Consider the following 17,155-nt stretch of genomic DNA (forward strand, 5'->3'; position numbering starts at 1 on the left):
TGTGGCCATTTGGGAGCCACCAGGATCATCCTGAGATTCGGGGTGACCAGTGCTCGACTGATCACCTTGCGAATCAGGCTGAACGGTGGGAAATGCATAGACGAAGAGGTTGTCCCACGGGTGTTGAAGAGCGTCCTCTGCAGCTGCCCATGGGTCCGGCACAGCTGAGAAGAAAACCTGAAGCTTTCTGTTGTGCCAGGTGGCGAACAGAATCCACGGACCCTATGGGTTCGCCCCCAACAGGTCGAAGAGCCTTTCCGCCACGTCCTGGTGTAGGGACCACTCGGTCCCTATCACCTGATCCCGACGGCTGAGCGTGTCTGCTACTACATTCCTCTTCCCTTGGAATGTAGCGTGCCGACAGCTCTATTGAGTGTGCCTCGGCCCCCATCGTGCACCTGCCGAGTCAACTGGTACAACGGGAGAGACACTAGGCCCCCCTGTTTGTTGACGTAGGCCACACTACCCGTGGTGTTGTCGCACATCAACACCACTGAGTGTCCCCATCAAGCGGTCCTGGAACTCTTGGAGAGCGAGAAACGCTGCCTTGAGTTCCAGTACCTGATGTGAAGGTGCTTGTCGTTCTCGTCCCACACTCCTGAAGTCAGCAAACTCCTCCAGTGTGCGCCCCATCCCTCGGTCGATGCGTCTGAGAACAGCCTGCAATGTCCGGGGGGGAGTGCGCAGAGGCACTCCTCTTAAGAGGTTCCTGTCGTCCAGCCACCAGGCTAGGTCCTGCCTCACCTCCGGTGTCAGTGACACTGGAAAGCTTGGGGGATCCGTCGCCTGTGACCAACTCTCCTTTAATCTCCACTGAAGAGACCGCAGGTGAAGACCGCCCTGTGAGGGAACTAACTTTCTTTTTTTCGAGTGACGACAGGTCGATCATGACTTGCCATCGCTGAGCTAACTGTTTTTTTTCCTGCCGAGACAGGAACTGGTTGGCTGCCTCCCTGAATCTGCTGATCCGCGAGTCATGCGGGGAAGACTCGCCCTGCTACCGTGTCGATCAGCATACCCAGGTACTTCATCCTCTGCTTGGGCTCGAGATCGGACTTCTCGAAGTTCACAACGATCCCCAGATCGCGACAGAACTCCGAGTAGTCGATCCCTGTCCTGTAGCAAAACTCGCGAGCGGGAGCTCGCCAGGACTAACCAATCGTCAAGATACCTCATCAGACGTATCCCGTGCGAATGGGCCCAAGCAGACACCAGAGTGAACACTCGCGTGAACACCTGTGGGGCGGTTGAGAGACCGAAACAAAGTGCCCTGAACTGGTACACCGTCCCGTCGAGGATGAAGCGGAGGTACTTTCTGGAGGACCTGATGAATGGGTATTTGGAAATACGCATCCTTCAAGTCCACTGAAAGCATGGAAATCGTTCTCCCTGATGGAGTCGAGCACGGAACGTGCCGTCTCCATCGTGAACCGGGTCTGGGCGAACGAACCGGTTCAGGGGAGAGAGATCTATCACCGGGCGCCAGCCTCCCGTAGACTTTTCCACCAGGAAGAGTCGACTGTAAAAGCCCGGTGACTGATCCGTGACGATTTCTACAGCTCTCTTGCTCAGCATGGTCTTGATCTCCTGTCTCAATGCTACGTCCTTCGATGACCCTGGGAACGTACGACTGCTGTTGGACCGGGTTGGAGGTGAGGGGGTGGCCAAGATTCGAAGGGTAATAGATATCCCTCCCGAAGGACATCTACAATCCAGGTCTCGGCGCCGTTTAGCGCTGCCAAGTTGCCCAATGGCTGGCCAGAGGCACCCCCCCCACTTCCGGCAGCAGGTGAGGGGGTGGAACGCCGTCCCTAGCGTTTCCCCCCTTTCTTCGACTTCTTCCCAGAAGCCTCCTCGGGTGGAAGAAGGAGGGCTGGGAGGAGGGGCTGGTTACGGCTTCCCCTTTGTTGTTAGAAGTCGAAGGAAGACAGAGGTCTTTTCCCCGGGGCCTTCGACCCGTGCGGAAAACCCTATTAGACTACCGCTATTAGCCCACCGTGGGGGTAAAAGCGCTAGCCGAGCTCTTTGGCTTGGCCGCAGTCCGAGGCTGCCCAGAAGCCTTCGAGACTGCCTGGTGAACCAGACGGTCACTGTCGTCAGTGCGCCGTCTGTCCACCGCAGCGTCCACCATCTCTCCTGGGAAGAGAGACGTGGAACTCCGTAAAGGTCCGTTGCAGAGTCCCAATGCCGCTTCACGCCCAGCCGCCCTGGGAAAAACTCGAGTAAGGACAGCGTCCCTACGTCGGAGAACCAGGTTGGCCCACAGTTCACCGTCTGGTGGGCAAGGAAGGAGATGGCTCTTCCCCCAGACTGGCAAAGTCTCCTAAAGGCCGAGTCATCTTCAGGAGAAATTCCCCCGGAGTTGGCTGCGACCTTAGATACTGTGAGGGACCACAGATCTATCCAGGAGACGGCCTGGAAAGCTGCCATGGCAGTGGATTCCAGGCCGAGTGCCTCTTGCTGCGAGAACCATAGGTTCTCGGACAGGAGCTGCTGCAGAGACACACCCGGAGTTAGCCAGGCTAACTCCGGGTTCACCTGTTTGGGCGGCATCGGGTCCTCAGATGGCACGTAAAAATAAAAAAAAAAACGCCGCTTGTCGCAGCAGAGGAAGGTGGAAGCAGCTTGCTCGACCTGCCAGGACTTGAGAGAACCGTCTTGCCCCGGAGACAAGAGATTCTACCTGGTCCAGCACTGAGTCGGCAAGCTCAGAACGCGGCAAAACCCACCGTCGGTCTGGGTTCCCTCTTCGGGCCCCCAGAACGACTCGAGCCGGGACGTGGGCTCGGATGGTGGGAGCGGCAATCCTTCCCCGAGGTCGTTGTGCTGATGAATCAGCGCAATTACCTCGGCAAAGTTCCTCTGAATCTCAGGAGTGACTGCATCCTGCGGAGTAGGACCGTCCAGTCCCTCGAACAGGAGCAGCTCCCGAGACCCTCCTCCCTCGAGGGGGGGAACAGCGACAGACCCCTCTCGGTCTCCTCTAGCCACTTGTGCATACGTCCTGGCCGGTCCGAGAACCGTGCCTGGTACGTAGGACGTCGTGGTGGGATCCTGAGGGGTGCACCCCTCACGATCACTCCTCAATACCTCGCCCCTCCCGGTGTAACCCGAGGAGGTTGAAGGTATGGGAGAGGCAGACCTAACGCTCCCTCCTCGCTCGCTGGCAGAACCAGTGGGCTTGGAAGACTGCAGGCGATCGTCAACCCGCGGTGGCGATCGAGCTGCAGGCCTGGTCGAGCTGTCTCGCTGTGGAGAACGGCTGGACTGAGAACAGCGGCCCCGGTCTCATGTGTCAGAAGAGCTGGTGCTGGTCGCCGTACCCGATCGCTCTCTGTGAGAGTGACGGTCAGGCGACCGGCGAGCTCCACTGTCACGGTGAGACCGGTGCGTATCCTCACGGGCGTCACGTCGCTGGTACCAGCCGTGGCTGGTGCCGGCGAACGGGGGGTGGGGACCTCTTCCCAGCCTCAGCCCGTGGCCGGTCGTGGACCGTCACGTCCGCACCGGGTAGCCAGCTGCTCGCCGCGCGAGAGCGAGAGCTGGTCTTGTGAGAGTCGCGTGGAGCGGCTGTCACCAGTCTTCCGCTCCGTGCCGTGAACCTGACGCTGAGCTGGCTCAGAGGTCTGGTTCCTAGCTGCACGGTCGCTGGTAGGCGACCGTACACTCGGTACCTCTCGCGAACGAGAGGCCGAGACGGATCCTGCTGCCGTGGTCGAACCACTAACAGCAGGCGAGGAAGTGCCGGTGTTAGCCGGCACTCCTCTGGTCCCCGTAGTCTTCTTCCTTGCGGAAGAAGAGACGGGTCCTGCCCCCGAAGGAGCAGGGTGACCAGCGGAAGAACCCCCCGTCTCACCGGAGCGAGACGGGCCCTTAGAAGCTCCCGAAGGAGACTTCTTAGGGGGGGGGGGGGAGGCGACCTTCTTCTTCTTAGGCGGGGGAGCCTTAGAAGAAGAAGGGGAAGAGGCGGCAGACGACGACGACGACGAGAAGACGATGAAGACGAAGACGACACCTTCCTCCTCTTCTTCTTCTTCTTCGTCAACCTCCTCAGGACCGATGTCAGATCTGTCATCCAGGGCGGAGCCGGGGCTGCTGTTGCCGAAGCAACAGGGCCCGGACGCACCTGTCCGAACAGATCGGCATCGGGAGCAGTGGCACCACGAACAGGAACAACGTCAGCAGGTGCAGGCATCACAGGAACAGCAGTGGAGACGGCAGGAACAGATACAGGAACGGCAGCAGTGGTCGGCAACATCACGTCCGTGAACAGCGGCTGGACAGGTACGGCAGGTACGGCAGGCTGTACAGGCGGCCCAGGTGGACGGACCAGCGGCACAGACATCCTAGGTACTGGTGGGAGGTCCAGGGGCGAGCTCTTCGGGCACACGAAGTCCGGTCGAGGCAGCACGGCAAACCCAGGCGGCGGCATCACACTCCCCCGTGGTACGGCGACTGGCCCCTGCACCGATGTAGTTGGTGTAACAGAGACTGCGTGCGGGGTGTACACCAGGTGAGGAGGTGAAGCATAGCCAGGAGTGAAAGGGTCGTGGTGGTGGTCGTCACGTAGCATGCGTGACCGCCACAGAGCCAGCGAGATGGTAGAGCAGCCCCTGGACACTCGGCACGCCCTGCAGACCCAACGATGCCCACACCTGTCCGAGGTCGTCCTTCGCGGCAACAGCACCTGAGGAAGCAAAGGTCGGGTGATTAGCAGGATCCTCTACCCGTCCGTGCGATGTAGACGAACGGATAGAGGACCCAGAATACAACTCAACATCGGGGTATCTCGCGCCCTCCTCCACACTCGACAGATCGGGTGAGGAGAAGGACCTAGAAACCCCCCCCCGAAGGGGAAGGCGCCAAACGTGGGAGCTGAGCGGGCGGCAGGAAAGAAGACGAAGTGTCCGTAACCAAAGGAGTCGCGGGAGAGCTTTCCGACGACTCCTTTGCAGGCCTTCGCTTCTTCCTACCTTCGTACAAGCCCCACTGCGCCTCCGACCAAGACATACACACTTCACAGGGCTCGGCTCGGGTGCATTCGCGGCCCGACACGAGCGCACAAAATATGTGGATCAATTTCAGGGAACGAGCGGAACTTACCGCATTTACGCCCTTCGGTACCCGGGCACAATCTCCAGAGGGTAGCGGGGCGTGGAGATTCCATGATTGACCAAATAAATCACAATTGGATTAATAAAGAGGAAATGATTGTACTTACAATGATGACTCATACACAAACACAACCATATACTCAGGGAAAGCAAACGACGAGAAGCGGGCAGAGAGCGTCGAACACACACGTCCACTCGCTGTGAGGCCGAAAGCAAAAGTGATTTGTTTACCTCCCAGTCGCGCGCGCGCGCCTGTCGGACAAGCAGTTAACTACCGAACCCCTTGTTCAAAAGCTTACGACCTATCCAGCTGCCGCTAGTACCTTCCTATTGTAAAAGGACCGAGGGTTTGTATTACGTATCGGAACAAATACACATTTTGGTCTTAATTCACTCCACAGTGCACTTGAACCACGCTGTGGTTCCTGGTTCCTAAGCACTCACTCCGCAAACACAGTTACGAGCAGCAGACGACAACACTGATTATGAGATGCAAAGCTTTATTTCCCTCCTTAATTTTGTTTACTTTACTCAATATTTAGTTAACTTTACTTCAAAATGTTATTTAATTCATGTCTATTATCCTTTTTTGCAACCAAATTAACCCCCAAAAATTACAAATGTTTCGGATGTATACTTACCGAGCAGATGACATGAGGAAAAATGACTCATCGTTGCCAATCTAGTGGAGCGTCACACATACGCCGATGCATTTACAAACTGTTTCGATGAATTCTAGTTGTCATAGTAATGCAGTAATGATAAAATTGCTGTAATATGTACGTATATATAATACAAATAGATACGCTAATTTCACTTATTTCCCCGGTTTTGTGTAAGTCTTATACCTAGTTTGGAGGGTAAACACATACCAATTGACAACACTGATAAACAATTGAAGAGCGCAAAACGCCGCAAAGAATGCCGCAGTCCCCTTGAATAAGTGCTGGTAAGAGGTTGGTTTACGATTGTTGTGATGAAAGTGCCCCAGCGTCTATGGGTACAAGTGGTGTGCAGATTTAGCACAGGAAATGGGAAGTTTGTTGACACAAGCGACTCCGTAAACATCAAGATGGCGTCAATCTTCGGAACATTTTTAGTTGTAAGTAAATATTCTAAAGCGTTTTGGTGAGATTTCCACTGCCGTAACCACCCTTTTCACAACCCTCTGTTTAAATCTTAAAATTTGGCCTTAATTTCTAACTTTGGAGAAAATACTTATACTTCGAAAGGAGAGTAGAGGCCTTTAGCTCCGTTTCTCACCAACAACAAGTCGCGACTGATGCCCATCTCCGGTGTCAGGACGCGTTATACCTAGGTAATGTACTTTTTCAGAGGGTGGCAAGCGTTGATTGTAGGTGGCATGTTTGGCCTGCTGTGATGTTTTACCCTAATAATTTTATATTATAGCAATGGGTATTTCTGTATAGCTATAGTAAGCATTCCGTATCGCTCGTCCCCGTGAATACGAAAGCCACTAGGAATTGGGGCGTCAAATGTATTTTGCCTTGTTCAGGAGGTAAAACTGCATAGAAAAATCGGCCAATCACATGAAGGTCAGAATGAGCCAGTACATGGTCCGAATCAGCCTGGTCCGAATCAGCCAAGGTCCGAATAAGCCTGTTCCCCCTACTAGGTAGTAGGTAGTAGGTAGCCCTTAGTATAGGAGTCTAACATTGGCTGCTACCATACAAAGGGATATAAAATAGATTTTATCAACAGTGACCTTTAATATGGATTACCTGGAAGCAGTGGAGGTGTGGTGGAAGCCGTGGTCTGATTTTCTGGAATAAAGGTTGCTGTGGGAGTGGAGTTTCCTCCACCAGCAGAATTCAGGATCGTCTCTCTTTCAGCTTTCCGTTTCTTTATTTTCTCACGAAAAATCTCCCTTTTGCTTTTCACTAACTGTATATTAGCCCAAGTCTCGTCCCCCATTGTATGTGTCTTACAGTGGTTAACAAACGATTCACTATAATGACTAAAGCAAATCACATAAATTCGTTTTGTTTACTACCAAGAGCTAAACAGACACACACAGCTTCTTCTTCTTGAAATGAAAGGTAGGTTTCGAGCATAAACAAATGAGGATAGTCTATTTTACAACGTAATATCAAGAAAAACTTCCGCTCCTTGGATGATACATATACGTACTGACTGTTTCTAACTGAAAGAGGATTGTGACGAGAAACGAGAATTCAAGTAGGTGTATCTACAATATTACTGTGATAATTGGATAATGAGAGAGAGAGAGAGAGAGAGAGAGAGAGAGAGAGAGAGAGAGAGAGAGAGAGAGAGAGAGAGAGAGAGAGAAACTGATTGCGGAATTGTCATTCCGTCGAGGGCCATTACCGTATGAAGTTAATGGCCTACATGTTATTCCTTAACGATTCCGTATTCCCCCTTATATTTAGCTTACATATTTTTTTCATGGCTAGAACATAGTTATCCTTAAAGCCGTCATTTTAATCAGTGTTCGATGAAATCTTTAGAATATAGTACCTGATTATCCGTCCCTTCGAATCCATATTAGGAGGAAAAAATTACATGCTTACATTACGTTTAACATGTCATGTCTGTTACAGATTACATATGGCTTGCACAGTTGCACCGACTAGGCTGGTGTGATCTCATTTGTACAACATTCTGGTACATTAAAAGGAAATATTAACGAGACATCTATTGTATATATTTAACTTTTGCTACATTTCACCTTCTTTTTTATCTTATAGGGGATTGACCACATGGATTCAGGAAAGAAAAATGAAAAAATCAAACTATCGTTAATTTACAGAATCATGTTGTGTCTTTCTTTGTTGATGCCTACTTTATTTCGACAGTGAGGGGAAGTTAGGGTAGATAGCTGATGATTTTTTTATTGTCTCTCACTACGTGTATTAAATTTTATGCGTTTGCCAGTATTAAAAATACCAAAAACTAAGAAAAAAATTCACGCATTTCAAACAAGCTGCGAGTCGAAGGGGACCTGGTGAGTGCATTTACGTGAACACTACGCTTGCTTTGTGGCCTTGAATACTTCCTTGCACCTTCAGGAGTCCAGTAATCACACCAATTAATGCACAAGACCCAGCAAGCAGGTTATCAAATCATCGGTCTCACTTGAGACCTGGTATATCTGCAAACTTCCAGCTTTTCCAATTGTATGGCTCTATGTTTTCTTACTTCACATGAAGCTTTATAGTGACCTTTAGCTTGCGACGTTCTTAAAACGTAATACTTGAACAGTGATAAAAAAAAAATAGTACTTCAGGTCTCAAACTAGTCAGGTAAACTCAACAAGCAACATTGGCAAAGCTCTTTTACGCCGTTTAAATGGTATCCTATCTAAATAGAACATGGGAAGCCAAAATACGAAGCACAGAAAGGTGATTAATATTGATTAAATTTGCAGTAACCGGGCTCTTCGCTTTGCAGGCTGCACAAACGGCAGTTGAGATTTACACAGGTGGGGTATGACTTAGGATAGATCAAGATTGATACCAGAGCAAGCTGCTTTGCGTCACAACGGATCATTTATATGCGTTACGTGGGAGAGGTTTTGAAAACTGCCATATTGCAGATGTGGGTGCCGCAGGAGGCGATTCACTGATGTTGGTGTCTGGAAAACATATCTAGGGAGATGGGATTCAGTATAAGTCTAAGAAAAACGGGAGCTATGAGGGCAGTGTATGTACGAAGGGATTAAATAACTTTAGATGGAGAGTGAATTAATGAGACTGAATCTGCCGAATATTTAGGGACAATGATACTCAAAGCAAGTCCTACTGAGCTTGAATTTAGTGAAAAAATTAAAGCATTCAAATTAAGCAAAAGGTAGGTTAAAAAGAATTTGGAGATCAAACAAAGGGAAATTGCAACTAAAATAAGATTTTATATAAATCCGTATACAATATGATTTCTAATGTTATAGGGACATGAATCGTGTTTGCATGGCATGTAATTAATGGCTTGGCCGTTTAAAAATAAACTTTGAGAAGAATTTTAGCAGTCAGATGGTAGGGCAGAGATAGAAATGATACCCCAAGGGAAATTATGGAAGTTTCATCGGTATGAGTGATTGTGTTGAAAAATTGATAGAAATGACTTAGACATGTGTATTTATCACAGTCCCTTACCTTACAGACCTTACATCTTGTTCGGGTTGCCCCAGGTCCCTCAGTGTGAGGCACCTTTAATGTCTACCAGAGAGTTGCTAGTGCATCTTCCGGTATATTTTGCATCTTCCAATCTTGGATGGTCTGAGATGCAGCTTAGATATTTGTCGAGCTTATTTTTAAATACATCTACGCTCACTCCTGATATATTCCTCAGAATGAGCTGGCAACACATTGAATAGACGCTGCATTGTCGATGCTGTGTGCTTTCCTTATTTCCCCTGGTATAGTTTTGGGCACTATTAATCTACCTCTGCTTGCTTTTTCTGATAGTTTTAGCTCCATGATGTTTTCGGCAATTCCTTCTATCTGTTTCCATGCCTGAATTATTATGTAGCGTTCTCTTCTCCTTTCTAGACAGAAGAGTTAGAAGGCCTGGACATACGATAATGAAAGCAGGAGGGAAACTGTTAGAGATTTGCGGGAGATAAAGCACAGGCAGAACACGATTGGATCCGCTTGCATCATGAGGCGATGGCGATGATGATCATGATAACGTTTATGGCGGATGACTGCATAAATACTTCATAGTTATGAATAGCAAGCAAGATCTCTGATAACCTCATCCTATATCACAGTAATTCTTGTTGCTACTCCGTGAAAATAACGGATCAATCATTGGCTTTATAGCCCTAAGGTTGGCGGCAAGATGCTAGAAAATACTGGAAAACGTGCTCATAAGACACCTTTAAGGAACGCCTAAATTAAGATTTTTTCCGTATTTCATTAGAAAATCCCGGTCCTGAGTGAATGCTGTGTGAGTTATTTAACTTCTATAATCCAAGAATTAACATCAACTCCCAAGAACAACTGCTTCCAGCCATTTCATCTCGAGATCTTTGCCAGACTAATGTGGAAATCTGTCAGCAAGAGGAGAACTAACTGTAATAGATTTGCAATTCAGATCGACAACCAAAGAACTATTATCATTAATCCAAAATGGATATGTCTTAGGTCTGGTAAAGTGTGTAGCTTCTAGGTTTGTCTGTAAAGTTAGGCAAGGTGGCTCCTGCGTCAACAGTGATAATTATCCTCTTTGCCCACATGACTTACTTTACTTAAGGTTCTTTGCAGCGTGCCTTCGGCCCCTATAGTTGAAACCATTTTCTTTCCTTTTACTGTACATCCTTTATATTCTTCCATCTTACTTTCCACCCTCTCCTAACAATTGATTCACATACAGTAAAACTGCGAGGTTTTCCTCCTGTTACACCTTCCAAACCTTTTTCTGTCAATTTCAGTTTCAGAGCTGGATGACCTCATAGGTCCCAGTATCTGGCATTTGGCCTAAATTCTTTATTAAATTCAATTCAATATATGCCATAGTAGTAATCTAAAGAGGAATCTGCTAACAGATAGCATGCTTGAGGAAGTATAGTAGCATAAATTTTATCAATGATAAATATCACTCAAGATACTTGGAAACCCTCTTTCAACATACGAACTACCGCAGCTCTTTGCGGATAAACAATTATTGTACAGAAGGCGAAGAACATTTTTAAAACATTTCATATTATGGACTTTGAAAAATGCTCCCGGTAAAGGTAACATATAGAACATTTTATTTATACACACTTATAACGCAATTTCTTCTGACTCCAGTTCACACAAATCAAAAGTACATTTTTTTTTCAACAAAGGACTGTAATACTACAGTTGTGACGAGAATACTCCACGTAGAGAAAGCTTCATAAAATATAATAACAAGCCACGTGCGACCTCCAGCTTACTCGGGACGCATGCAAGATTTTCCCTTATGCATAGGTTGTAAACAAGTTTCTGTGCTGTTTAACATGCACTTTCTTCTTTTTCCAGCTGGTTCCCATTTCTATATGGGGTCGCCGTTTCGGCTGAGCCGTTTCCACCTATTTCTATCATGCGCTGCTGCCTCATCAATTCCCTTCTCATGTAAGTCTCCTTTCACACAGTCCTTCCCTCTCTTTCTTGGTCTCACTCTTCTTCGTCTTCCTTGAACCTCCATCCCCATGCACATTATTTATTTATTTAATTTTAATTCTAATAAATCATAAATATCCTATCCGAGAATTACTGTATCTTTAACTCAACACGAAACTTCCTTTTCAGACTTTTTTTATAGGTCTTTCCATAGGACTTTCCTACTCTCCCAACAAGAACAAGAACAAGAACAACAACAACAACAACAATAACATCAACAGAGTAGTTTGTAAGGCTTTACTTCCTAAGTAAGCGAAAAAGGGTGATGATACTTAATTTTAAAAAGAGAGCTAATTTGTCCACCTATTTAAAAAGTGACACTTATCCATTCTTAAGCAACAAAAATAGGGTTTCCGACTGACAGGAAAATGTTCTACTACATAATGCTCATTAGTAGCGAATATGCATACAAGGTATCTCCAGGGTTTTAACTTATTAGTAGTAAAGGTTGAATGGGCTGCAAAATTTGCGGAAACTTGTCGCTGAGGGGGTTTAATGGTATTTTTTGTATTGGAGGTGGGAAGCGGATCCTGGAAATTTTAATGTGGCGCTTACGGTATGGGATAGATAGTAATGGGAAAATTTAATGTGGCTCGTACGGTAGGGATAATAGGCTAATTGTGATCGCGAGCCGTCATATGGTTAATCTCAAGTTATGAGAGACCCGTTTTACTATATTTATAAAATATCGGAACACCAATTGAATTGTCTTGCGTTGATATACAATGCAATATTAAAAAAAACTAGTATGTGTACATCATTTTATAATACAATCGTCGTTCAAAGTCGTTTCGCTGTCAGGAATATTTCCCCAAACTTATCCTAATTACTATCTAGGTAGTATAAGAAGAATGAGGTGACGTTTTTGAGACATAGGTAGCTTCGTTTTCGTTCTATACAAGACACGTATGAATAAAAACAGCTTACATGAATTCTCGTGCTAGTCTACTCTACGTTAGTTACCTAATGTTGAGTCATTCTTGAGTTATTGTACCTAGTTATTGTCAATTGATTGACTTCATTCCTTTTCCAAAACAAAGTATATGTTAGACAATTGCCATGCGATACTTCTTTTGTTAAGAGATTGCCTGATCATTGTCTTGTAAATATACTGAAAAGTTTTTGGAAATTTTGACCGCTTCCGTTCAGAGGATCAAAACGTACCCAAAACAATGACATTTAGTTAACATGAACTTCGTGCAGTGGTAGCTCCCGTAGACTTTAAACTCATGTGTTAAAGGTAAGCAGTTGATTGCTGTACAATCTCTTTCCTGTGATATCCGTATAATTAATTCAAACTTAGAATAACCAATATGCAGATATTAGGCCAGGTTATCTTGACTAGCCTAGGCAAAATAGGCCACTATCCTATACCTAAATCTCATGAACCGCAGGAGATATACTACCTAGCTACTACTACCTATAGACAGGTAGTACCTTGGTAGATAGCTAACGTTGAGTTAGGTAGATACTATTCAGTCGATGCTAAATTACCAAGTAGCCTAGCTACCTAGTATATACTAGTAGGTAGGTACTAGGATAAATATTGACTAGGTACTAGTTAGTAGGTTAGGTACTAGGCTACCTAGTACCTACCTACCTAGTAGGTATATAGTAGTAGGTAACCGTTTGGTCAAGAATTCGTGTAGGCCTACCTCAGCTATTAGTAGTACCTACTAGTTAGTATTTTCAGTGCCTAGCTACCTATGGGTAATTGAATCCACGGGCAAATACTAGCTACTAGTAGTACTACCCATAAGGTAGTAGGTAGTAGGGTACATGTGAGCCATAGTAGCTACTAGGTAGGTATCCTAGCCTAGTATTTCTGCCAGTGAGATGTCTAGTGTTTTATTCTGATGCAACCTAAGGAAGTCTTAGGTGGGTAGTGCAAACCAAACCTGTTTGTGTTTACTGCTTCCTACCTAGTACCTAGCCTAGTATCCCCATGTCCAAAGGTTTTGGGGGACCCAAATTGAAAACCTGCGGTTTTGGTGTTGGGGAAACCAAAAATAAGTGTAGAGCCCCAGTCTGAGAGGTAGGAAATGCATAGACTAGTATAGTAGTCTACTACAGGTAGCTACCGAGGCCCTAGTAGGTAGTAGTAGCTAGGTAGGCTAAATCAAAACTTAAGCAGTTTGAACAATAGATAGGCTAGTCAGAGCATAGGCTATCAACAGTAGCAGTCATCCTTAAATGTATAAAGCATGAAAATACAAGGAACAGTTAGCCTAGTTACAATTAGGCATCCAGACCTTACCTAATCTAGGGACTGGGTCCTTAGTTCTTCACTAGACCAGTTTTATAGTACCTAGCCTATTGCTTGTATTTCTGTAGAACTAGGTAAGCAAGGTATTTCTATAGGGTAAAAAACCGCATGGTACAGGGGTGAACCATGTACGATCTGTGTACAACCCCAAGAAAAGTACACCGGAGTAGAGGTCTTTAGCTCTGTTTCTCACCAACAAGAAGTCGCGTCTGATGCCCATCTCCGATGTCAGGACGCGTTATAATGTACTTTTTTTGGGGTTGTACACATTGATCGTACATGGTCCACCCCTGTACCATGCGGTTTTTTACCCTAACTCTGCGTCAGGAACCTATTTCTCTGGAAATTACAGTTTTCTGTAGTATTTGGGTTGCCTGTGAAGAATTTGCCATTATTTTTGGGAGTCGACTGTAATTAACCCCCGTGGGTTATAAACGTGGCAAAATACTTTTGGTGTCCCAATCCCAAGTGGCTGTCATGTTTGTGGGAACGTTCCTCGCAGTCCGTGCAGAGTTATCGCCTAGAATTACCATAATGTTTGACGGTTGACTGTAATTAACCTCAGGAGTTGTATGCTGGCCATTCTGGGATGCTATTGTGCATGTGCAGTGTTGTAGGGGAGGTTTGGTAGAAATTGGAGTTTCCTTCACCAGTTGGGCAGAGCCCCCCGCTAAGTAACATGGCCTGCTAGGTTAGGTGTTATTGGGGTTATGTCAGATTAGTATAACTATTTCCTTTGGGTTCACCCCATTTCCTCACCTACCCTGTTCGTCACCAAAAACCCATTTTGTCACCAAGAATACTCCATCGTGAAATCTGTTTCATCACCATTAATCCAGCTTTCCTTAGACTGTGATAATACACCTCCAACCTTATATTTTTTTCTTTCTTGTGTTGTACGTCGATATTCACTGATTAGACCGTTCACTACTTTATTGTAATGAATTTAGCCTTCCCCTGAAATTATGCTATGTTGTAAGATAAACATAAAAAACTGTCAAACTGATAAACTGCTTTTGTCCTCCAAAACAAGTTATGTAATTATGCTACATTTTAAGACAAACATAATAAATTGTTAAACTGTTTTTGTCCTCCAAAACAACTTTTATAATATACAATTAATTACATACAATTCATTAGAAGGAAGGGAAGGGGTTAGGGAGGGAAGGAGTAACGAGTGTTGGAACATTTGTGGGATGCCTATGAGGAGAAATCCATCACCAATACCAAATTCTTGAAAAGTTGCCAACAGTTTCTTTCAGTGTAAGCAATGTACATGTCCACAATGGAATTTTAATACTTTATTTCTTGGGCATTAGTGGGTTTAGTGTTCCGCTGAAATTATGCTACATCATAAGACAGACATAATAAACTATTAAACTGATAAATTGTTTTTGTCCTCCAAAACTACTATTTTATGAGTCAGTTTGACCAACATTTTTATACCGTTGTTTTTTAATATTTTTATGTGGTGATGAAACGGATGAAAGGTTGGTGACAAAACGGGTTGGAAAAATGGTGATGAACTGGACTGGTGATGAAATGGGCAGATCTCTTTCCTTTTATGGTTAATCTAAGCAATAGTGGCGTGTCGGGTATTTCCTTGGAGATAGGCTTTTTCTACGGTATTTTGGTTGGGCATCACCTTTGACTAAAAAGTCCACCTGCAAGGCAGCAGTTTTCACAGTTGTTGGCAGTGGGCCTAGCCTTTTACTGAAAAGTAAGACTGCAAGGCAGCAGTTTCCACAGTTATTGCCGTTGGGCCTAGTTGTTCCGACACGTAATAATACCTGAGGTCCTTTATATAGGGATTTACTTACAGCGCCAGCTGGACCGGTCTTAAGATTCTAACAAGGTAGTTCGGTAGTAACTGCTTGTCTGATGGTCGGGAGTCCCGCCCGACTGGAGGTAAACATTCCACTTTGCTTTCAGCCGCTTTCGGATGAAGACATGTTCGCTCACCTCTCTGCTCGCCATCGTTGTGAGAATTCTATGCTTTCGCTTACGAAACTGCTCTTTTCATAACTTTTCCTGGCTGTAGTACTTGTGGTGTGCATCTACGTACTTGTGGTGTGCATCTATGATTAATTTTTGTTTATTGACTTTGTGGTTTGCATCGAGGACTCAGCCATGCAAGCCAATGAAGGTGAAAGGCCCCCCGCCCCCCAGCCAACTGGAGTGTGTGCCCTGGTGTGGAGGGCCGTAAGTGGGGGTCTTTTCGGTCCTCTGAGGTAGTGGACCCCCATTTAGTGTGTGCGGTGCCGAGGGCGGCGCTAGTGCTCTTGGGCCGAGTCCTGTGGCTTCTGTATTTCGTGGTTGGAGGAGCAGTAGGAGCGCTATAAGAGGAGGGAGAGGGTACGTATAGTAACCAAGGGGTCATCGGAAAGCTCTCCAGCAACACCTCTGGTGACCGACACATCGTCCTCATTCCTCCCTTCTAGCCAGCTCCCTCGTATAGCTCTTTCCCCTGTGGGGGACGTGTCGCGTTCCGCCTCTTCATTCGACCTGTCGAGCACAGAGGAAGGACCGCGACACCCCGACCTGGAACTGTACTCGGGGTCTTCCGTACGCTCGGGGTGGGATCCTCCCCCCCCTAACCCGACTGTTCCTTCCACAGGTGTGACTGCCGCCATGGGTGGAGACCTCCAGCAGGTCTGGCGCACGCTGAACCTTCCGAGCACTGCCAGTATTCAGGGGCTGTTATTACACCTGGCTGCCCCTGTGACCCATGGCCCAGTGACGTTGATGACGACCACCATCTCTACACCTGGGTATGCTGCGCCACCGCACCAGGTGTATACGCAGCACGTAATGTTGGTGACCCCTTCAGCTGCTGTGCAGGCCCCGATGACGTTCGTGCCGCAGGAGGAGATGGTCCCTCCGCCTGGGTTTGCTGTCCTCGCCCCAGCCCCTGACTTCGAGTGCCCGAAGAGTTCCCTGCTTGACCGCCCACCAGTTCCTGTGCCTGATCCTGCTGTCTCCGTTCCTGCCCGTGGTGCTGCTGCTCACGTTGCATTTCCCTCCCTCCGGACAGGTGCAGTTGGGCTGTGTTGCTACCGCAACTGCCCCAGCTCTGTTCTGGATGGAGGACCTGACGGTGGTCCTGAGAAGCTGACGAAGAAGAGGTTCAAGAAGAAGAGGAAGGTGTCGTCGTCGTCTTTGTCGTCTTTTTCATCGTTGTCTGCTGCCGCCTCTTCCCCTTCGACTTCCAAGGCCCCACAGCCAAGGAAGAAGAAGGTGGCCTCCCTCCCTCCTCCCCAGAAGTCTCCCACAGAGACTTCTAAGGGTCTGTCCCACTCCGGTGGGACAGGTGGGTCTTCCGCAGGTCCTCCTGTTCCTTCCTTCAGGAACGGGGCCCGTCTCTCCTTCCCCAGGGAAGAAGAAGATGGGGACCGCAGGGGTGCCAGCTACCGCTGGTACCTCTTCTCCTGCTTCTAGAGGTTCTGCCTTTACACCTGGAACCATCTCGGCCGCTCGCTCACGAGCGTCACTGAGTGTACGCACCTGCTGGTGACCGTGCAGCCAGGGTCCAGACCACTGAGCCTGCTCGCTGTCAGGACCCAGGCACGACTGATGGGAGTCGCTCAGGTGACTCTCGCCAGGCTGGCAATCGCTCTCGTGGCGATCCCCTGGTTCCCAGGGGTGAT

At 47.4% G+C, this 17,155-nt stretch overlaps 2 protein-coding genes across 4 annotated transcripts in view; one reads left to right on the forward strand and one right to left on the reverse strand.

The window, feature by feature from the left end:
- LOC135196218 (N6-adenosine-methyltransferase subunit METTL3-like) overlaps nucleotides 1-7,265 on the reverse strand; it is a 319,120-nt gene extending 311,855 nt beyond the window's left edge. For 2 of the 3 annotated variants that reach the window (XR_010310348.1, XM_064222858.1), the window contains exon 1: nucleotides 6,857-7,263. Coding sequence is in view for 2 of the 3 variants with exons in the window: in XM_064222858.1 (XP_064078928.1) it covers nucleotides 6,857-7,049 (193 nt within the window). In the remaining variant the exon portion in view is untranslated. Of the gene's footprint in view, nucleotides 1-6,856 lie in introns of all 3 variants that reach the window. The other variant, XM_064222859.1, reaches the window with a different exon arrangement.
- LOC135196217 (phospholipase A-2-activating protein-like) overlaps nucleotides 7,194-17,155 on the forward strand; it is a 150,428-nt gene continuing 140,466 nt past the window's right edge. Inside the window, 1 exon segment of the mRNA XM_064222857.1 lies at nucleotides 7,194-7,313. The gene's annotated coding sequence lies outside the window, so the exon portion shown is untranslated.

Source organism: Macrobrachium nipponense, chromosome 17 (genome assembly GCF_015104395.2).
Source record: "Macrobrachium nipponense isolate FS-2020 chromosome 17, ASM1510439v2, whole genome shotgun sequence".
In the NCBI taxonomy this organism is placed as follows: Eukaryota; Metazoa; Arthropoda; class Malacostraca; order Decapoda; family Palaemonidae; genus Macrobrachium; species Macrobrachium nipponense.